The sequence below is a fragment of the Heliangelus exortis genome, chromosome 20 (genome assembly GCF_036169615.1).
Source record: "Heliangelus exortis chromosome 20, bHelExo1.hap1, whole genome shotgun sequence".
Lineage (NCBI taxonomy): Eukaryota > Metazoa > Chordata > Aves > Apodiformes > Trochilidae > Heliangelus > Heliangelus exortis.
Genome location: NC_092441.1, coordinates 895012 through 919019, shown reverse-complemented (window position 1 = coordinate 919019; position 24008 = coordinate 895012). Strand labels below are relative to the sequence as shown.

The window sequence follows — 24008 nt, the reverse complement described above, 5'->3', positions numbered from 1 at the left end:
CAAGAACACAAAGAAAGCAAAGAGCTCTCAGCAGGGAACCAAACAAATGCCTGTGGACACAGGTTAAACCCCGAAAACCCAGCTGTTCTCTGACAGAACACTTCACAGAGGAAAGGACTGGGGTGTTGAGCACTGCACACACCTTGTTGAAGACCCAGATCTCCCCGTTGACCGTGGGCCTGGGCACCCCGTGGCCATTGTAGTGGAAGAGCACCCGCTCCTCCTTGGCGTTGCGGCGCAGAGACGTGCACAGCTTCTTCACCTCATCCACCGTGGGGTCCAGACTCTGCTTGTACCTGGCCTGGAGAGGGGAAACATGAGAGAACCATCACAAGTGTCACCAGGGATCTCTGACCCAGGCACCTGGTTCAGGCAGAAGCCCGGATGTACATGGGTTACACTGGAAAAAGAAATTACAGAATATTTACTGAAGGGCTGAAGAAAATACGACTGGTACTGAAGGGTGGGGCTGCACACACACGTGCAGGAACAGCACAGCTTTGAGTGAGTTCATCACATCTCTGAGCTCCTGCCTACTGCACTTGGGGATTATTAACATTCAAAAAGCCTTTGGAAGGTCAAATATGTTTCCAACATTAGACAGGCCCCAAAATAACCCTGCACGATTCTCCTAGTCCTCAAATGTACAGCAGTTTAAAAAAGCAGTCTAATTACCTGCAGATACCAGAAGAGACCACAGAACCCTACAGAACTACAGAAAAATGAATGAATGTGCAGTCAGTGAGTACATTACAATTTCATTCAACATTCAGTGACAGAAAAAACAGGGGCCAGGGGGGAAATGAAAGCAGTCTGGCAGAACACCCTCATACTTTTAACTTAGGGACTTTTAGGTGTCGAGATCAGGTGCCAGGTCACACTAGGGATAGGTCAGGAATATCACTCTTCCATTAACCTCACCTCAGACAACTTAAGACTTTAAGACATAGAAGTGCACAAAAGTCCCAGATTTTTGGTATTCACATGGCTGGGTAAAAAGAGGAAAAGCTGATCCAGAGCCCTTGCCAATTGGTCCCTGCTTTTGGAAAAATTTCATATCCAACATCATCCCAGCTCTGGCTGTGGGCAGTACCCGATGGCTCCAGCTACACAGCTCCACGAGCACGTTTCCATGATCAAGGAAAAAACAAACAAACAAACAAAACCCTGTTAAAAAATCCAATACCTCCAAAACATTTTTACTGGGCTAAGTTCAAGACACCTGTGTAGCAGCTAGTTTGTCATACTCAGAAGTGCATTTTTTTGAAGCAAGGCCAAATAATAACAAAAAGTCTTTCAAATGTCCTTTGAAAGACAAAAGCCTGGTTTTCCCTCTCTTCTCCAGAACTGCAGAAACAGATTGAGAACCCAGAATCACACTGGCTTCAAATTAGAGCTGATGTATTGAAATAAAGAACCAAATGTAAGAGCAGGACAGCTGTATACACACCTCCACCAAAACCTGCCACTGAGACCCTGTCTGTAAACCAAATCAAGTGTCAGAGTTTGGGCTTTTTAGGTTTTCTTATGACAGGCAAAGATAAGAAAGTCTTAAAAGATCATAGTAAAAGAGGATGAAGCACTTTAATATAAGCTTATCTACAAAGCTTGAAAAACAGATAGAATGCTGGCTCAATTACTATTCAGCATCTCAAGCCAGCAGGCAAGGTGAGTACCAGGAATCACATCATCTGCATGACTGCAACAATGAAGAAAAGCAAGAAAAAGGAGAAAAAATACTAAGAGAGAAGCAGAGATCTGACACACTCATCCGTTTTGGGAACTTCTGCACTAAGTAAAGATAAGAGCCTGTATTAATCTTTACACGGGTCCCCCCATAGCTCTTCTTCTCTCCCTTCAGTGTTGTTATGAAGGTGTCGATTTGCAAAAATGTGCCCCTTAAATCAGGCTCTGCCTGCTGGCATCTTTACAAGACACTAGAACCAGAATGGTTGGTAATCTTTCAGCTCCTTTTTTTCCAAGGAGAATACACTCCTTGAAACACTCTTTAGCATAAATATTAAATACAGCTCACAATTAATGGAGGTGAATCCATACTCTAAAACTAAAGCCAGCAGATCTAAATATCCAAACCATAAGCACATCATTTGGGCCTTGAGAAACACAAGGCTGAGAGGAGCAGAGAGCCCAAAAAGCAGCAGCCAGGCTCAGTCCTACCTGTAAGCTCAGGACTTTCAGGTGTGTGTTTATTACACATCATTCCTGTGTACAGGACAAGAAGCACCCATCTGAGCAACAAACGAGACCAGGTGCTGGCTTTTTCCTTTTCTTTTTTTTTCCCCAAAAAATATCTTCAAGACTCTGTCATTGGTATTTAAAAAATACCAGGAGAGTAAGTACAGTAATTACAAAAAATGTTGCAGGTTTGTTCCTCTGCTGGGGTACAGGGTGTTAGTTGCAGGGGAAGAAGAACCCAACCAAAACCCTTGGAAGGCTCAATCTCAGCAATGTCAGATGTCCAGAGCTTTGTGTTGTGATTTCCCTTTGGGTTTTATGAGCTACTGACCAGTTCCAGATTGTTCCTGTGTCTGAAGTTCATGCTGGCTGTCCCTGCCTTCTATGATGTGTTGATGATAAATATTTTCTGGTGTTTGGCAAGGAGTCTTTGCTTCCTGACGCAATTATTGGCCAAGACAATCTCGACTTTGGCTCCTCAGCAGATGATGCCCAGCTCTATCTGCTGCTCCCAGCTGAGGTTGTCATCCTGGCAGTAGAGCTGTCAAAATGCCCGACCAGAGCACCGTGATGGACAAGCATGAAATTGCTGATGGTGATGTCAGCTGCCTTCCTGGGGTGAATTTGATTTTCTGATCACCCCAGTGTATCGCTGTCAAAAGCAATAACTTTGTGGCCACCTGATCCAGACTGTCCTCATTATTCTACTCACACAGGCAAAATTAAAAAGGTTGGCTTCCCTGTGTAATATTGCCATGCTGTTACAAAACACATGTTGGTTCATCCAAACTTTTTCCTGCACGCTTGCTTAGAAACACAGTTATGATGCTTAAGATAACAGTAAGGTAAGTTTTAAGCCAGTGCCATTTTCAGTACTCCACGAACTTATGGACTGACAAAACATTGTGGTGACAAATTTGCAGGAAATTGGAGGAGTTTCAATAAGAAGAATTTCTGGCACCCAAAACAGGAACAGAAACAGTTTGGGGCCAAGTGCATTAGCCACGTTTTTGCTGTGGGCATTGGTGTTACCCATGCTTGACACTGAAATTTCAAGTGAGATGGTTTTGCTCCAAAGCAGTTGTGCTGATCACCTCCTGACATACTCTCTCCAAATTACTTCCCAAATTATTTCAAATTTCCCATCACGATACTAGAAATCATCTTGAAGAGAGAAACCAGGGATTGTGTAAAGATGTGATCTGTCAAACCTGCATCATTTCCTTATTCAAGATCAGAGCAACGTTCGGGCTGGGTCTGGTTTGGAAACACCAGCTCTGTGTCCTCTCCATCTGCAGAGAGCCAGGTCTGAAGGAGGCAGCAGCACAGTGGTGACACTGCCAGTGCCATCAGCAGCTTTGAGAGGACACCAGGAACGCTGTCAGAGGGCAAATAAAAGCCACCAGCAGTTGAATGGGCATCAGCTCCCATGGCAGGGGAGCTCCAGGGGAAGCAGAACAGCACAAGCACTGTCCCCCTCCTTTAGTGAGGGATTCAGCTCTTTGAGAAGACAAACAAAACACAATTAGCAGGTGATAGCTGTAACCTCTCCAAGATGAGTCTGTCTGGAGGGCAAAATACAATTTGCTGTGTTGATCAACTTCCACCTCCATGGGAAATGTCCGTGTGCATTGGCTGCAGCAAAGAGTTCCCACAGATCTGTGGGGCTTCTGCTTAAATTAATGGCTCCACTCTAGAAACTTCACCTAATTAAAGGTGTTTTCTCTAACCCTGAATGGAACCAAAACATAAATCAAATAGAGGAAAATTCCAAGTTAGAAGCCCCTTTGCCAGGATCCCACCAAGCTATGCTGAACAGGGCAGGGGCTGCAGAAGCTCAGTGATATTGTGACCAAGTGCAAATTTTGCTGTCACCTGAGAAAGCAAAACCTGCCTGGTTATTCACTGTGCTACCCCTGCCAGGTGCTGAGCTCAGGAAACTCACTGCTGGATTAGGCCCTATAAAAAGGAAGAAATGTGGAGTGCTAAAGGTGACAAATACAAGAATAAGTGACCTGAGTTGCTGATGTTGCTTAACTATTAATGGACAACAGGGAGAAAAAATGCTTTGGAAGCCAGGCCAAGTACTTCCTGACCCAGCAGTGGGACAGATGGATGTTGGAGCACTATGGCATTTGCATCAGGAAGCTGACCCCAACACTCAAGACTTTATCCTGAGCCTGTCTTACTCAGCACCTTACAGATGAAGCCACATGTGTGATCCCACTTAGAATCCATAAGGAAGTCTAGAAAAGATTTATTTTGCTGAAGATTTTATTCTAAAACAGCCATTGAGTGACAAAGGATCCCAAATGCAAAACGGTGCCCACAAAGCAAGAAAAATCATTCCAGAGCTATTGCTACAGATAAAATAAACAAAATAGAATCAACACAGTTGTAGTGTTGAGTTTTTCAACGCTCCAGAACTCCAGTGGTGTGCAGGACACACACCCTGCCCAGCCCTGTGTCAGCTCTGGAGCAGGACCTCAGGAAGTATCCCAGCCCCACCCCACTCAGAATCAATCCCCCTGGTGCAGAATCAATCCCCCCACATCCTTCCTGCCAGTCCCCAGCCTGTCCCCAGCAGCTGCCCAGAGCCCGGGGAGGCAGCGGGCGCCTCATCGGCACAAACCTCTCTTTCCCAACACGGTTCTAATTCTTCCTAATAATGATTTATAATCTCTTCTGCTGTATTCTTCAAAGCAACTCTGCTGTTCAAGGTGAACCTCTATGTAAGTGGGACATCACAGAATGTCGTGCAGCTGCTGCACTGTGCCTTGGATCAGCTCTGAATCCCAGTTTCCAAGCGCAGAAAATCCATTGAACCTGCGAGCCCGCCATGCGCACAGCCAGCCTGCTGACCAGGAGTTAATTAAAAGGAATCAAAGCAATCTAATTATTCCAAGGGACTGTTTTTGGAACTACGCCCAAATTTGAAAAACAGAAGTCTGAAAAAGCCTTGCGAAGAAATAAGTTACTAAAAACCAAGGAGAAATGAAACCAGCAGTTTCACAGAGGCTGCATCCTGCCTGAGGCTGCGTGTCCCAAGGACACTGCTCAGAATGGTCACTGCTCCAGGGGAAAGGGCAGAAGGCTCCCAGATGACAGGAAAAATGTTGCAGGACAGAGAAACACAACTTAACTAAACACTGTATATAATAAGAATAACTCTTACTACTACTTTCTTTATACCCACTGATTTCTTTTCAATTAACTTCATTACTATGGACTTGTCATGCTGCCGTTATTCCCACATTTTTCTTTTTCTATAAATGACACTAAGCTGGCCTACTTCCAAGGCTTCTGATGTTGAAGCTTTTTCAGTGAAAAACTACATACTTCATTCATAATAAAAATACTTTGTTCTTTGGTTCATTCAAAACACTTATTAATATATCAATCTTGTGATTTACTGCGATTTCATTTTAATACTTACTAAAACACATCCATTTTCTTGCATCAAAGAAAGATTTAGGATCCTGAATTTATACTGGCTTTGGAAACCCATAAAAGAATAAAAAATTTAGAAATGCAAAAGAACACTTTCATTTTTGCACAATTTCACAACAAATGAGCAATCTACACAGAAAAGAATTATTTAATGAGCAGTAGAATCAAGCCAAAATTTCCCCTACTTTGCTTTTCATGTCTGGAATTTCTATCACCTAGCAGGATGCAATCAACCTCTTTCTGAAGGTTTGGATGTTATGGAGTTTTCTCTCCCTTCCCACAGGGAGCTGTTACACAGCAGTAGGAGTTGGGTTCAGGCTGCAGCCTGCTCCTCAGCTGATCAGGAGAATAACAATTTCCTCAGGAAATCAGTCCAAAATCTACTCAGTTTTTGGAATTCATGCAGCAACATGCTCTGCACTTCCCCACTACCAGCATTTGTTTAAAATAACCCTTATGACATCAACGAAAAGCATGTCTTGCAATAAATCTGGATGTTTTTTTCTTAGGGCTCTCTGACAGCTTATCCAGCAGCAATGTACTCGGACTCGTGCAGTTTTGTTCCACATCCATCCCCCCCAAAAAAAAAACTACCAGCAAAATCTTATCAAGAAAGAAATCCTCTGTGGGCAGCACAAGATGTGTTGTCACTCCCAGCTGGCTGTAGAGCCGGGAAGGGACAGTGGTGTGACAGGTTTGCCCCAAAAAACCCAGCAAGATTCAGTCTAGCACAGAGGTTGGCAGGAAGCCTGCAGCCTCCCAGAGGGTTTCCTGAATTTCTCACCACTTGCACTGCTGTTATTTCCTTGTGCCTGCACACACGAGTGCCACGCCGGGCTCTGCTGCACAGGCTGCAAAATGTGGGAGCAGAGAAGTAAAGAGCTGCAAGAACACATTATGTGGGAACTCCAGAGATCAATTCTGCAATGTAAGGAGTGGTTTCAATTTATACCTACTACCAATCAATCATAAATTCAATTGCCTGTAAGCCCAAGCTGATATGACCACAATAACTCTTGTGCTAGAGACATGCATGCAAATGCAAAATATACTGAACAATATCCACATGGATTTCAGGTTTCTAGCCATTTGAATTTTAGGTTATGGGCACATGAAATTACCCTGATGTAAATTCATGAGGATTAATCAAAGATGATCAGAAACTGCATAGGTAAGTACAAGGGAGCATGCCAGAAATCCCAAATTGATGTTACAGGCAACAGCTTAACCTGGCTAATGCAGGCCACAAAAAATACATTCCTGATAAAATGACTAGTTATTGCTAACTTGAAAAATAATAATTGCAGAGAAGACATACTATAACTTACAGATATTTAAACTGAAATTCAAAACTAAGCCACGAGCAGTACTCCTGCAAGTCTTAGGCAAGTCCTCTGTAGATATTTGGTTGCATTGCAACAATCCATCTCAACCTCCCACACACCAATATATTCAACAGCAGCCCAAGACTTAAACAGCTTAATTTGGTAGATGGCTGGGACAAAATGCATTACTAGAGCTAAGCTGTAAGGGTGGAACATTTATTCACTTGGATGTAGTCAGCAGTGTAGGGACTTTTCCTTTTCTCTGCAGTCTTTGACCTTGCTTTTAAGTCCAATGTGAAACAAATTCTAAAGTATCTGACCCTCGTTCTGTGGATTTAGTATTCAACAATACTTCTAAAACTCACCTTAGAGCAGTCTGCTCATGAGACAGGGAATTGATGTTGACAGGGAAGACAAAAAACTCTGAATATCTGCTGCAGCAGATCCAGGAGACAGGCATGTTTCTCAGCAATTACAAGCTACTACACACCAGAAGTTTGCTCCAAGATTTACAGAAATTCTACCCACCAGCCTACCTTGTATGGTAGAAATCCCTCCCTATCTGTTCAAGTGAAAAAAACAGGCAGCATAAATAATCATTTGAACGAAGGGAATCATAAAAGAACTTAAACCTGCTTCTCATATGCCAGATCCCTACCCTCAGACTGACACCAGTTTGATGGTTCACATCACAAAATGCTCCAGCAGGGTTTAAGTACACACCAGGACACATCTTTAAAACCTACTCAGTCTAACTCCTGAGCAACAGTATCATTTCAGCTCTATCCCTTCTTTATATCCTCTACTTTTAAGAGCCCTTTACAGTTTTTAAAGATGTCTAAGTTGTGCACAAAACTCTGATGCCTATTCAGAGAGCAGCTCTGCTTGTCCAGCACAGCATTGTTTGCACGTCCACCTTTGCAATGACAGAACCCTTGCCCAGTGGGTACTGTGTGGTAGTTCCCAGATAAAAGAGCATCAGGGTGGATGCAAATGGATCTGCAGAAGGCTCTTCCCAGTCCCCAGGGATTCACTGCTCTCCAAGGAACACAAAGACAAGTTATCTTTAAATAGGTCACAGAGAGACTGGGTGGTAATTACAGAAAAACATTAATCAGATTTGAGCAGAGCTGCTCATCTCTTTCCAGAAGCCTCTCTAGTGCCACATCTTTCTTTACATCTTAGGACAAACCAACATTAAGAGTACAATGGTCATATGAGAACACCCTAGAATACACAAATCTGGATTGTCTGCCAATCCTGGCCTCATTTTGATGATGAGATACAAAACAGAGAGGAAATCTACAACATGTGAATGGATCTTATTGTCAGAAGACTATGGAAAGCAAAGCAGGAGAAAGCACAGTCACTGAATGACTGCATTCAAATAGAGGATTCTAAAATTAGTAAGAGTTCAGATGCTGGGTGATAATAGCAAAGGAAATGTATTTTGGAGGCAGTCTAAGGCAGCCCCTCCGTGGCAAGGGGGGCCCAGTGCTTCTGCAGTGAAGTGAAGGCAGTGAGGGGAAGGTTCCTCATGCCCTTTGCAGCTCCCCTGCCAAGCAGCCCTTGATGAACGTGGATCTGGGGGAGTTCACCAGCTCACTCTCTGCAGCTTCTAGGGGAGCTCTTTCAAATGTGTAGAACTAGTGGTGGGGTGGTCTGGAGCCCTGTCCTGCCCTGGCCAGGTCTGCTGGAGCAGCCCAGTGATTCTGAAGGCTGCTGCATCACTTTTCTAATAAAATGGGAAGAAATGCTGTTTGCTTACAAGTTAATTGTCCTTTTCACAGTGGTTCAAACTTACCTTTCTAGACTTAAGCAATAGTTCCCCTTTGCTCCATCTCCTTCAGTCAAGGTCACTCCTGCCCTACTGTGATCGAGAATTCTGCAAGATGCCAAGACCCAGAGGATTTTCCCACTAAACTGATTTTGCAAGTTTGTTGACTTGGTTCCAGAATGCCAGATCACTGCTGATCTGCAGTGCATGAACAGTTCAGTTAACAGAACAGCTTAATGCCACTTCCTTGTCCTTACAGCTTCTGAAAACACTTTTTCACATCAGTTCACACCTGTGACTATTTTTTTTTCCTTTTTGTGCCTCATTTTCCATGACAATCTCAGAAATCAGTAGTAAGTATATTACCACTGCACTTCTGCAGTTTCCACTTTCTTTTTAGTCCTCATTAAGAGATTTATCAAATTAATTTTTTTCCTCACCATTAAAAGAATTAAAACATGCATTCTACCCAGACTGAGCCCCAGAATAGCAGCAGGGAGCTCTGCACTTGTACAGCTTACTCTCAAATCCTTTGTATCATTGCTATTGATTTTTTTTGTGTACAGGTGGTACAGCTACTCCCAGATGAAGGCAGTCACATCAGCAGTGCCTATGGACACACTGCTAGAAGTCAGGCTGCAGAACTCCAGGGAACTTTATGCAGTGGTTTAAGATGCTAAAACCTCCCCAGTTGGTCATCACTTTCCCTCTGGTAGAAGTGCCCTGAAGAAAGATTTTCTTATGCTCTGCAGAAGAAAATAGGTGGCCCAGTTCAGGTTTTTCAGCACAAAAGAGAGTAGCTTCAAGGCAATGTCTCTTTGTTGAGAGACTGGTCTTTCAACTGAGACCCTGCTCTTGAGCTCTCCCCTGCCAGGCTCTGCTGGGGATGAGCAGGAGCTGAGCTGCAGATCACTCTGAGAGCAACCAAAAGGAAAACTACAACTCAGAAGCTGCTTAATTTGCCCTATTTTTCTTCATATTCAGAAGACATAAAGCGAGTTCCATAATCTATCATCCTTACAACTTGTGTTTTTCTGGCTAAACTCACAGTTCTTCTGGAGGCAAAACCAGCCATGGCTGACAGTCAGACTCAGAATGGTACTGAGACAATTTTCTGGACAGAATGAAACAATGAGTGACTGTTTCTGGCAATTTTACTTGTTGACCTGTCTTCTATGACAGACAATTTTTCTGGAAAAAAAAAAAAATGCTGGTTTATGCTGAAGCCAGTTGATCTTCAACAAGACAGCAAAGGATTGATACAGCAAAATTTTGCAGAGCCTGAAGTAGCTGCCAAACTTAAGAGGCTGTTGGGAAATAAAAAACAGCAAACATAGTCCTCTTAGGAAAACCTGGTTTTGTTAAACAAGGTCACAATGTCTTATTTTTTTTTTTCTTCAGTTTTTGTTGCAAGTTCCTACATCTGCAGAGCAGGGACACCAAGTAATAGTTTTTCCATTTTTCCTTTTCCCCCTTGGAATTCTACAGTATCTCTTTTGCAGAAGCAATTAGTATTTGCTGTTGTTTTAAAGGAAAAACCCTACAGAAATAAAGGAAAAGTATGACTCACTGAGAGACCAATAATTAGGTCATGTGTTCAATTAGTTTTCATGCTTAGCTCGTTACTCTTTAGGAAATACTCAACCTTTGATGTGCAGCAAGAAACTTAGTAATTAATTAGGCAGAAGGAAGCAATGCAAGGAATGAAACCTCACAAACTGTATCAAAGCCCAGAGATATCTAATGAGGGAAACAACAGCATCAACAGAAAACATGCACAAAAAGGTAGAGGCTCTAAATTATCTGTTTCAAGTATCTTGGCTGCATTTCCTTTGAAATTAAGAGAAAAGTGTTGGAAAGCAGACTTAGAAAGAAAGGAAGAGCCTCTTTTGATCAGAAAAGCCTCTCTCTTTCCTTGAAGGGTTGCCTCAGAAAGTACAATCTACCTGTATTGTATGAGATGTCTCCTCAGAGACCATCAGTCACTGGTGGAGTGCAAGCTGCAAGAGGCTTCACACCCCATGACAATGGATTAGAAAAAAAGAAACAGGAAAAACTTTTCTTTAAAAACTGGCATAGGTAACATGTCCATTCAGGTGGAGCTATGATGAAATACTCACAACTAATTCCATTAGATAATCAAAATAGTGAGGGCAACAGCCTTAGCAAGAGAAGGGGAGAGAAGAAAAAGACAACAACGTGGCACTTCAATTAAGAAAAAAATCCCAAACAATACTGCAACTGACTATTACATTTAGGCAAGTAGGTCTGAGGGGAAAAAACTCTTTGGGATGCAACATCTAAAGGTGTTTGGTAGTGCTGGTTATGGCAAGGAGACTCCCTGCGTACTCCCTGGAGCTACTGGCCTGGAAGGAGAGGGACAGTGGGGCAAAGGGATGTTGCACAGGTGACAAATTACAGACCTTGCTGTGGTTAAATTGTACAGGGAGGCACAAAACTCTCACTCCATTAAGTTACCTACCAGAGGATGTAAAAAGTCCCAAATTCCGTAGAAGACCTTCAACTTGAAGTAAAGGTCTCTGTACAAAAGTAACATCCCACTAAAACAGGTGAGGGTGATCCACACCTCTGTACCCTCTCTGGCTCACTTCCAAATCTCTTAAAGTCCAGGGCCCAACTCTTTGTACCCTCACATTTGTTTGCACCAGTCTTCTTTCCCACAGCAAACTGGGCAGCAGTGGTTCCCATCCCATCTGTACAGCCCCTGGCTCAAGCAAACCCTCCTCCAAGAGCTGGGCTCCTCTGCTCCACTCCTCCAGCATTAAGAACACACTTCATGAGCAACAGAGGAACCTGAGTGCCTCTGAAACAGCCTTCTTAACCTCACCTCTACTCAGGAAGAGTTATGAATAGCAGTTTTTGACCCTCCAGTGGCAGGACTGGGAAATAAAGAACAGCATTGCCAAAAAAGCCACTCGGTTTCATTTGGAGTAATAGAGATCACAACAGAAGTGTCAGAATAATTGAGTGAAACCAGAGAAAGAAAGAAAGAAAAAGTCCTAAAGGTTTTCTGGTTGATTTAGAGTTAAAGAAAGAAACTGGTCAAGAGCCACAGCCAAAAAAAAGAAAGAAAGAAGATCTCACATTTCATGCAAATTTAATAAGCACAAAGCTCCAGCCTGCTCCGTATCAGGTCCTGACCCACCTCTCACTCAGCCTACAGATCTGCCTTTGGTTCCACAGCCCTCAGGTACACAGGAATGGAAAGGAAGACATCTGGTTGCCCAGGAAAGGCTAGAAGCCAAGGAATGAGATGTCCTGCATGAGAAAGGGGGAGAAAAAAGAAAGCCTGGCATCCTTCTGAGAACAAAGCCAGGAGGCACAGATCCACCTCTCCTCATGCTGCACAGTCACTGCTCTACAGGAGGTAACCACTGGTGCTTTTTGTACAGAAGCACTGCAGGCAGCTCAGAAAACTCCAGCCCAGAGGATGCAGAAAAACACTCTCCCAAAGCAGCTCACAAGGGAAGGAGCAGCAGAAAGCTGAGTAACAGCTTCATCCTCTCACCAACCCCTCTGCCCCAGCCCTACAGAATGTTACAGCAAAGAACCTCAGTCCCAGGCTCTGCTGATAAATGGATGTAAACTGGGACTTAAGTAACAGTGACTTCTGCTCATAAAAATCCCCACCAGCTACTGCATCTCCATAAACCATCCCACTGCAGCAGCACTCAGAATTCACAGTCTATTATTCCAATTCTCAAAGTCTGATGACTTTTAAACTGAGGAAAGTTCCTGCCTCTTGAATGGCATAACACACAATGCTGCCAAGAAAACTACATTTGCATCCAGACAACTTCCTGCCAGCACAAGCAAAGGAGTTCTCTCCCTGGTCACTTACTACAGCACTGCACCTAACACAGGCAGCATCCTGCAAAGGCTCAAAAAGGAAAATCAGAAGCAGAGAAATACCATTTCAATGCCATCAATTTCTTCTCTAAATGTTTGACATACAGACCATGTAATGAATCTCCAACAGAAATTTAATTACCCAAAATAAAGTGATACAAGGTGCTGTCTCAGCTCCAGTCTCTCCTTTTTCCCAGTGCCTTGACACACTCTTTAACCCAGGTCCTGTAACCACCAAACCCCACTCTGCTTTGCTCCCCCCTGACCCATCAGCTCCCAGATTCCCCCTGCTGCAGGGAAGGTTTTTCCACTCCAACCAGGATGGGCATTTTGGGGTCCTGTGCTCTTCACTTTCACTGCCTTTCCCTCTGATCATTCTCAGCTGCTTAAGCAGCCCCTTTTATCTCCTCTCACTGACCCTGCTTTCCAGATTACCCTTCCCTGTGGCACTCACACCTCATGCCTCATGGTACAAGTAGAGAAGAGCTGTATTTTTTTTCTTTTCACTTTTTCACTAGCACCTAAAGTATCTTTGCACTGAATTGCAAGAACTCTCACTTATTCAGAAGATTCTTTATAAAGACAGATAAAGCCTTCAGCCTTGTCATCTCTTACTCTAAAATTTTCATTTGAGAATTGCAGTGAGATGACTGAAGATTGTCTAACTGCAGTATTTTGCAGATGAAACAACTACTGAGGTGTTTCTTATACCTGCAGCACACGAGCTTATGTAGCTACATAACAATAAAGCAAAGTCTTAAATTTAATCAGAAGAAATACTTCAAGCAATGGCAAGCTGATAAATTATTTAGAAAGGGGCTCAATAAGACCTGGAAGGAAATATACATCAGCTGTGCAGCCTGGGAGACTTCAGAAATAAAGAATTTTCATGCCTACCCTTTTTAAGGCTTTTTCAGCTAAGCTATTTGTATTTAACAAAACCAGGCACCTATTTGAAAAACATCCTACAAATTATCAGCAGACAAGGGCTGTGCTGGTAAGTGATGGCCCAGGACTTTCCCCACAGAGTTAATTACTGCCAGGATCCATTGACCAGCAGCAGCAGCACTGTGCACTCACAGCAAGAACCGGGGTACAGGCACTGCCAACCATCCAGACCCACACTGACACCCAGGAATTTTGGCTATTTCCAAAGATTTTAATGATTTGGTCTTTTTTTTTTTTTCAGACTGCCTAGTTTTCCCCAAAATCATCTCCCTTCCATCAATTCTTCAATCACCCCAAAACACTGAGAAACAGACAAAACTAGATGTATTAGTATTTATATGAAAGTTCTAGGAAATTCAATAATGTTCCTATCGTTTTATTGCAGATGGCACATCAACTTCTCTTTATTACTGCAGAAAACTCAAGAGCCCTGCAGAGTGCAATAAAACAGTACGTGTTTAGCTTTGCAATGTTTCAAAGGACTGTGATTTACTGTTAGGAACCAGGCACCTTGCACACAAACATCAGAGCTCAGTAATTGCCTCATGTTTTGTGCAAACCCTACAAGGCAGCGTGAGGTCAGCCCACACAGGTACCTGCTGCTTCTGGAACCCTGTCCCTCATCCCTCACTACTATGGACCCTGCCACTCAAGAGTGGAGAATAAGATGTTTCACTCTCCTATTTGATTTTAGACACTACCTGAATTTTCTGCCAAATTATTGGGCTGATAGAGAGCGATTTAAAAAATTGCCAGTGTACCATGAGGGAAAACTCAAAAGTAAATCCCCATGTATTAAATACATACCATACATGCCTCAGGGCAAGTCCTCCTTATATAAATGTTTTTACAAAACACTTCACAAAAAAGCATACCCCCAGATTTAGCTTCATAAACATTTCACCAATGAAACCTGTAAGTCTCCTTCAGGTTGTACATTCAGCTTTTACTGAAAGATAAACTCAATTCTACTCAATTAATCCTAAATAAGGGAGCAGGGATCAAAGGCAAGAGGTAAAGAACCACTACAAGCTATATTTACATTCAAATTGCTCTGAACATATTATTATTTCCACCAAGCTTGAGTTAGAAAGAGGAGGGACTCTGTACACATACAACAAACTCCTTCACAAGCTGCCTGTAACAACACACACCAACAAGCTTTGTTGCAGTGAAAAATATTCTCAACAGTGTCTGGCAAAAGAAAAGCTCATATTTACTGCTACAAAAGTAATCTGAAAGCCACTTGACCTTTATTTGAAGGTATTTGCCCTTCATGCAGGAATGGAAGCCCTGGGAGAAAATTCCAAAGAAGCCCAGTTCTGTATCTCCCCTAGGAACAGGGACATTCAGACCCAAACAAAACATCAGCAGTGACAATATCTTTATTGATTTTGTAAATTATAAAGAAATGAGTTAATGAAAGTAACCCATAACAGTCCAAATAGAAGGACTGATTAAAAATATCTAAAGGCCTCCTCAACCAGTCATCCTGTTCAGAGGGCAAGAAAATCCCAGTTACCTGCCCAAGTGCAGACCATACCCTTAAACTATATCCTGACAGACACCACAGAGACACTCTGTAGATTGTTTATACATTAAGTAAGGTAATAAGGACTGTCAGTAGCAGCAGATACAGTCCTGGTGCTGACAGAAATGCACATAATTATTACTACTGAAGACAACCTAAAAAGAAGAGAAGCAACAATGTCTCCTTAAAAAATAATGACCAGGTCACTGTGCACATGGAAAAAAACAAATCTATAGAAAGGGTCATTCAGTAAAGTTACTGCCCCTGTTTGGGTTACACATTACATGCTTGTAATGATAGATTTATGATTTAGGAGTCGATAGCCCAGGTGCTTTGAAGAGGAATGTTTTGACCCAAACTGCCTGGAGCATACAGATGAGGACATGAACATTCTGGGGCACAGTAACAGTGAAGATGATTCCACAGTTTGTTTTTTATACCCATTTGAAAAACACCCCAGACTTCAAATTTCATTCCTTAGATCTTTCTGTAGCTTATTTACTGAGATGCATGAAGCTATGGACACTGAGATACCCAGAAGCAGAACACTTCCCCAGTGAGAGGAAATAAACAGTCAGTAGCTTGTATGTTTCTGTCACTCCTGCTTTGTGTTACTACCAGCCAAAACATCTCTTTTCAAAAACATATACACACTTTACCTTGTAGTTGGAATCAGCAGTTACCAAAGCTCTGAAATTATGTTTTACAACAAACCCAAAAGCCTTCCTCAGCTACTAACTTACAGCATTCATTTGCTCCAAATGTGTTCCAGTACTGGTGAGTGCTGGGACACAGAGTTCTGAGCTTCCTGAGGCCAAACACATCTTTACAACGAGAAATTATAAACTCAGAATGGAAAACTTCAGAACACTTCAAAAACACAACCAAGTCAGAGGAACTCAGATTCAGAGTAGGAGTTGGTACTTGGAACAAATTCCCAGACATGACCAAAGGAAGTGCTGCCCAAGAGGGGACTGGCTGGAAAGCTCTCAATGTGACAGCTTGTAAGAATTATTCACAGTGATGATGAAGGAAGCAACAATTGCTGCAAGACCACCAGGCCATGTGAGACACACATCCCAGCTTTTAGTCCTTATTGGATGTTCCTGTGAAGCAGCAGAAGAGGGGAAGCCCAAGGAATACTTACTCGTGGCTGCCAGTTTTCATACTGCTTCTGTAAATTTGCACCAATCGTTTCCAGAGCTTTTTGGGGACCCATTGACAGAGGATCTAAAAAACACAAAACAAATGAGATTTTTTACCACAACTGAATCATTCAGCTTGACAAGAGGCAGGAACTGATCTACAGGCAATTTAAACCTTTAGCTACTCCAAATTACGTTTCTGTAAAATCCAAGTCAACAACCTGGGCAAGCAAAGCCTGTGTCAAAGCATGAACACCACCCAGCTTTGCAGAAGGAAGAAGCCAAAAGCTTCCCACACTTTCCCTCTCCAGTGTTCTGCTTGTGAGAAATTGTTTAATAATATTTTAATGCAGGTTCCTTTCACCCAGTCAGCTTCAAAATCAGAAACATCCCATCCTTCATGGAACGTACGTGGATGCAGTACCAAAAATTATTCCCAAATTTTCATACAAGTACAAATTAAATACCATTAAAGACTACCAAAATTGGAAGATTTGGAAGGTAACAAAGCAGTTTTCTTTTGAAAGACAGAAGAAGCATAACATTTCTTTCTTTTAATATTGAATTAAAAGCTTCTGTAGTAAATAATGTCAAATACTTAAATGGGTGAAATAGTTGATGACAGACATTTGCTCTTGATGAATGGAAAATCCTGCCTTATTTGCTTCCATTGCTTACTGCTTCAGAGACCATATGTCATTTGTAATTTTGAAGTTAATTTTATCACTAGATAATTACAACCATCCATACATACTAATACAATTTCAGCTTATGTGCTCTATTCAAAAACCACGGCCATGTAATTGACACTATAACAAGTTTCAAAAAAAAAAAAAAAAGAAGCTAATATCTCACAATTTAATTCGTATTTTTAAAGCATTAAAGCAAATCAATACATTTATTTTTAAAAAATCTTTACAAATATACTGTCATGTACTGCGTAGAAATAAAGTATAATCAAGTAAGATGAAAGCAGGATCTTGTGAGTCATTTTTCTTAGATGAATAAACACTAGGATACTATTTGAATTTCAGTACATTTCTGCGCAAACATTTAGGATGAGGTGAGGATACTATTGACATTTTCCCAAAATAACCACAAACAGTAGGAAGCTGCCTGAGCTGCAGCTGCTGCTCCAAAGCCTGTCTGGAGCTGTCTGCAGGGCAGAACCAGCACCCACTGCCCACCTGCCCTCCTGACACAGCTTTTAGAAGCCCCTCTGGGCACTGCAGCAGTTCTGGTTGCTCTGAGCAGTCCCCTGGGTATTGCAGCAAAGTTTTGAGCTGCTCCCCCTGAGATGCTGCAGAGCCCCCCCAGCTGTGCATGCACAAGTTTGCACACTTCCTCCTAACACATTTGTTAATTAATATGCCATTAGTTACTGCTCAAATTTTAAAAAGGAAACAAAAAATAGCCTAAAGACATTTTTTTTTCCTTGAGGACCAAACCGAACTTCAGAAAAAGAAATTGAAAATACTTCACATGCACTGGGGCAGCAGAGGAAAGGAGCCCATGGCCTCTGCAGGGCCTCCAGAGTCATTAGCATTGCTAACAATGCCCCTTGTACAAAAATAAAGCACACCAGTGCCATTCCCAGAGCCAAGAAACGAAACAAACTATCTTCCCAAATACACCACAGGCACTGGATGAGGTTTCAGCCTCCCCAGCCAGGATACCCTGGGGACAGGAAGCTCCCCAGGTTGCCACTGCAGCACAGATGTCAGCTAAGGCTTAATTCTGGAGAAAATCAAAACACCTGAGCTGATCTAAGGGTGCACCTGGAAGGTACAGAAAGAACCACAGCAGGTTTTGTCGGAGGTGTGCTGGCTGTTTGTTCCCTGAGTGCACAAGCTGGTGATCTCAGCTCAGCTGTGAGCAGCAGCCCTTGCACCAAAATGATTCCCACACTTGCTTGCACACCTGGCAAAGACATTGTGTTTCCACAACACACCATTGGCTTCTCTTGAGACTGTTGTGCAGAGGAAGAAAAAAGAATCAGGAGTGGTTTTCCAATTACCTTTTTGAGAAACTTAAAGTTGGCTGAAAATAGAAATGATTACTTGAGTATATACACACATTAAAAATTTAATTAAAAAACTGCACTCAGGATTCTCTTTGTTGATGATAATCACTAATAACTTCATTTTAATGACTCTGCAATGCTCCTCATTCTCTTTGCTCTCTACTCATGTATCAATGAGAAATGAGAGCTGTTCCCCCTACTGAACAGACATTTTGTTAGTGCACACTCATGGCTTTTAACTGCTTTAAAGTCATCAGTATTTTTAGGCTAAAAAAAATGAGACTCTATGATTCATAAAGAAGGTAAGGCAAGGTTAGAAATGAGATGATCTCCAAGTTTTTAAAGAAATACAGTTTGTGCAATGATTAATTTCCTTCTGCAGCCTATCACAAACCCCAAGGTTTAGGATGACAGTGCAGGTTACTGACTGAAGACTGATCCCTTTTGATTCCTAGATCAAAACCAAATCTCTCCCAGAAAGCTCTCTGACACCAGGTATTTCTTCCTAAGACTTTCAGATCTGTCTCATCGTGATAATGTGTCTGGATCTCCAAAACTCCCCATTTCATGATCCCAACCCAAAGAGCCCCATAAACTCCAAAGAGTGCCATAAACTCCATTTATTTTACATAAACTTATTTCTCTGTTGTTTGAGGCAGGGTACTTTTAAGCCTTTGCAGATCACAGTACTCTGAGGATGTTACTGCTCAGAGACTTCCTTAGATTTTTATAAACCTGCAGAAATTAAAAGATAGTTAAATAGCTATTTAAAAGGTATTTTTTCCCTGTGCTATCTCGTTTTAGAATAAAGCAAGAGAGATGACTTATGGCAGAGTTAACAAACTCGTGGCACTTCATGAACTCATGCAGGCAGAGTGAACTCAGATGCCACACTTCCTTTTGTTCATTTCCTAGTTTTAAGTCCAGGAAACACAGGACTTTAGGACTGCTGTATCTCTGTAACTCAGTATTTGTAAGCCTACAGCTAACTGGAGGTTGCAGTTCTGCAGACTCACCAATCCAGCACTCCAGACGGGCACAGGGAGTTGTTTTCACCACATCAGGAGGGTCCACACCAACATTTAGGCACAAGACTAAGGCAACACTAACAGTCTTCATCTGCAAGACAGACAATAAAATGCTTGTTTAGTGTAGAAACAAAACCAGTTTTCACTTGTGTTGAGATTTTACCACCAGTATAACTTTTGAAGAGTTTCAAAAAGCTTTGTTATCTGCTCTTTAACACAGACTATTTTAAGCAAGGCATGACTGACTGAATTTTTCATTTTTTTTTAAATAGAACTGTACTTAGGTTTTACATTTCTATTTTTATTATTATTTCCAGAGCCCATTCTTCTTTTAGAGACCATGGAAATGCACATCACTGGACTTATGCTGCTCCTCTTAAATCAGTCACTGTCCAACTGAAATACATCACTAAAACATGAGCATATGCTATTCAGGGTGCTGATCAATTTTCGAGTATGTCTGCTCTAATATTAAAACTAAAAGCATTACAAGGGGAAAATTCCCAAGTGATCAACCAAACCATAATAAAACCCTTAGTCCATTTTGGGGTTTTTGTTTGTTTGGTTTGGTTTTTTTACATGTTAGTTATCCTGGATATTCTTATTTTAGGGGAAACCATCCTTTTCCTCCCCCTCCTGCTCTCTCCCACAGCTTCTGCTGCACCCTCACCCCACGAGCACCATGAACACAGAACAGCCAAACCCATCCAGACCTTCCCCAAAAGGCTGCACTAAACCAGTGACTGAGCATGGTGGTCAGTTAAAAAAATTGTTTTAAAATTCCTGCTTCACACCTTTCTGCTCTAAACTCCCTCATTCCAACACCTAAACCTCCTGCTCACCCATTTCATTTCACCTGCTTCAGTGGAAATACCAAATTACCTGGGTACTGAAATAAATACTTATTACAACAGGCAATTCAAAACCTTTCTATTCCTTTTGAGAAGATAAGAAGAGATAAAGAAATAACTCCACTCAGAAAACCTCATCTTTCAAGATTATTATTTAGTATCACTTTGGCTGCCTTGCCTTTCCCATTAAATATATTTGACACAGTAAGAGGCACACAGCCCCTGGTGAGACTTCTGGTTTGACCTGCCTGTGCACTGGGCAAAGACCAGAAATTAATCACATTTAACAAAAGATCTTAAATAGGTACCCCCTTACTATTACAAGCATCAGAGAAGTGTTATGTATGTACCAACTACATATGTTTGTTGAGAACATCAGTGCTCAGCAGTACAACCTGGAAGAAAAGAAGAAAAACAACCCAAAAAAATCCCCACAAAACATCTGAGCATTAGAGACCTCCGTGCAGTGCCTGAGCTTTAAGCTGCACCCCAGGACAGCTCTTCAGGATGCTGCATCCCTTGCCAGGTCACACAGCCTCAGAAAGAGCATCCCTAGAGGTGATCACACGCTAGCAAACAGGCACGGAAAACCCAGAAGGAAGCAAAGAGAACTACAATACAAAATAACTTATTAGAAGTGAAAACGTAAAAATCACTCTTTCAAGAGAAAGCATCCTGCCAAGCAATCTTTTCTGTCTCCTTTATTCAGTTCTTCCCATTGTAGTCTAATACTGCCTTGGTTTTCAGTATTTCACCAGTAATGCCTGGTGTGCAGCTCGTGCTGAACAGGCTGATATTTATTTTCTATTCCCAAGTTCTGTGCTTTGAATAAGCATTTCTCCTTGAAAAGAGACAGCAAACCAGTAATGAAAAGTAACAGCAGAACAGATCCCAAAGACAAATGGGGTTATTTCCCCTCTGCCTACCTCCCCACAAAGGAAGCAGAGCATTATACTTCATTACTATTTGTTCTGCTAATAAAGAGCACATCTTCAACAGGAATTACAGCACGCTCACACTCCCCCCTCTGACTCCCACTCAACATCCATCTATGACACTGAATCATTACAGATCAGAAGAAAACCTGAGCCCAAGAAACTGAACAATGAGTTTCACAGTTCTGGACAGCTCTGGAACACACTACCAGAGACTCAGCAACATATTAAAACTTCTTAACACCAGGAGCAGTAGAAGATTCTCATTCGTCACTAAGACGGTGGAAATTTTCTTTTCTACATTTCAAGAATTTATCCACCAGAATACATTTGAATGGATTTTTGTTAGAATTAAAAAATGAGGTATAAGAACACTTGGAAAGCTTCCAGGAAAACCAATACCCAAAATGCTTTCTCAGCAAAGGCTCAAAATCAAATCCTTAGGAGCTCATACTGAAGCCTTTTCTCTATATAGTGTAATTCGTCTGTGAAAAAAAACCTGGATACAATTCACAACTTTGTATTGCACTCAATATAAAATTATGTCATGGCTCTGGGTCAGAACTTGTAATACTTTAACTGCAAAATCCACTTGGCTGAAAAGCTCTTCCTGAGTAGTAATGGTACTGAACTTAGACCCCAAATCTATCAGGAATAGAAATGAAGAGAGGTAGTTCTGTGTCTAGTCACAAGAGAAGATGCTTATTAAAGCATTTGATATTAAAATTTACAAATTATACTAAAGACCTGGGAACCTGGAAAATATTTTTTTCTTGCCTCTTATTTCATTGAGACAAGACAGATTTGCAGATGAGGGAAGAGTAACATCACCCACAGGTACCTATAGCCAATTTTTCTTTAATGGATCTGCCCTTTAGTGGGGCCAAATCCCAAAAGCAGCAGGACGTGCCAGTCCTCTCCAGCTCACCTCGTACATTTACAGTGTAAGACACTGAAAAAGGAACCACTTCCAGTTTCAAGGAATTTTTTTTTCTGTGAAGCTTAAGAGAAATAAATTCTTATGGAAAAAGATCTCAGTGTGCTTCTCCACAGTGATAAAAATAGTAGAAGGCAAAGAAATGCTTCAAGTTAACATTAATAATTCAACACCTCTGCAGGTAGTCTTCAGCCATCTGTAGCCCAAAAGGTCGGTTCCTGCTGTGCCTGTTGTGGCAGCACACATTAGATTCCTAGATCAACTCCTCCTTACTGTTTGTTTTCCTTTTCTAACCTCTGTATTCTGTGCTAATACTACGAATTTTCTTCAGAGGTTTTTTATGTCCAACATGTTCATTTGCCAGTGAATGCAGCTACGACACAAAGTCCAAGAGCAGCCAGCAGTGCTCGTGCTCCTCATGAAACAGACTTTTAACTGCTGGCTTCACTATTCACTGCTCACACTTGCAGATGAATTACTGCTGCCAGTCAGTGCCCAAGGTGTACATACACATTATTTCCTGGCCCTGAGGCCAGCATCCACCTCCTCTGGCTGGCAGGGAACAATCCCAAGTGCCATGCCACGGCCTGGAGACCTCAGCTCCTGCAGGTGCCCTTGTGGGGCAGAGCTCAGGGTGTGTGTCAGAGCTGCTCTCAGGATTAAAAACCACAAAGCCCAGCACTAAGGGGCTGATTCACTCTGCCACAGCAAAGCATCAAAACGTTGCCTTGGAACCACTGCTCAGTTGCAGTAACCCAAATGGCATTCTCCTGTCCCTGACAGTCATTTCTTAAAAATAACGAAGAATAACAGAAGAACACAAATATGTTACTTCTATCATCTTTGCTTTCTTTATGCAACGTGCAAAAAGAATCAACAAGAGACATTTTCTGGATGTTATTCTTCATTTGATCTGTGACAACAGCTTTCCTTCTCACCTCAGCACAAGTCTCTGCTTTGCATTCTGTACAGGCTTTTTTTTCATCATTCCACCACATTCCCACTCCTGTCTAGCACTATCTTTAAAAAGAAGTCCCTCTTCCCTTGCATTGACTTCCTCATCTTCAGATCTTCCTTACAAACTACTATTGCAAATTATTCCTTGAAGACATTTTTAGATTTTTAACAAGTCAGTACCTCATGCAATACAGCACACCTTTGACAGGAATCACACTGTCCCCTGAGCTCCAGCCAACTGCACTAAAATGAAATAGGAAGTTTCTGGAGCTTACAAGAGCAAATAGGAGAAAATGGTAAAGAGAAGATCAAGTCCACAATTCCAGCTGTAGTGTCAGGAACAGGAAGATAAGGGTGTTTGGTTGTATTTGAGACCCAGAGGGTACAGAATAGCGTCCCCAGGCCTAAGAAGGCTCAACCACCTGATCACTTCATGGGCAAACACCAAGGGAAGACAATAAAGCTTCTCAGAACAACCCCATCAGACTGTGCCCTCTCTTAAGCCTTTGTCAGACTCCAGGGATGTGAAGCAGAGGAACAGCCAGGAGTACCCAGCTCCATCCAGATGCAGGCTGCACAAAGAAAGGGGGAATGACCCAATTCATCACTTTTCCCCAAGAAAGGGGGGATGACTCAATTCATCACTTTTCCCCGAGATGATTTTGCACAGCTGAGGCACTGCCCCCTTCCCTGTTCTGCAGAGCACTGATGACACTGCTGCTCTCCTCCCCTGCCCAACAAAAGCCACACTGGCTGGAGATCACCCTGCCACAGCACAGCAAGAATAAACAAATACACACAAAGACAGAAGTAACAAATGTTGGTGAGGATATTGCTGGTGGAACCATTGGGATGAAAAGAGAGAACAGGAACTCTTTGGGCCCCCAGCCCCTGTCACCTGTTGTATCCCACACCACAGCTTTGTATTGAAAATGCCACTAACACAAATCTGCTGGTGCTCAGTGTTTCATTGTAAAATTTACCTACAGTACATTCCTTAAAGTAGAAAAGAAGAGCAAGACAAACATCTTGGGT

General features: G+C 42.1%; 1 protein-coding gene across 3 annotated transcripts in view; it reads right to left on the bottom strand.

Moving 5' to 3' along the window:
• Positions 1-24008, bottom strand: part of RPTOR (regulatory associated protein of MTOR complex 1) — a 111326-nt gene that overhangs the window by 81217 nt on the left and 6101 nt on the right. For all 3 annotated transcript variants that reach the window (XM_071764697.1, XM_071764699.1, XM_071764700.1), the window contains exons 2-4: positions 19282-19384; positions 16245-16327; positions 143-301 (exon numbers count right to left, since the gene is read on the bottom strand). In XM_071764697.1, coding sequence (XP_071620798.1) covers positions 143-301; positions 16245-16327; positions 19282-19384 — 345 coding nt within the window. The remainder of the gene's footprint in view (positions 1-142; positions 302-16244; positions 16328-19281; positions 19385-24008) is intronic.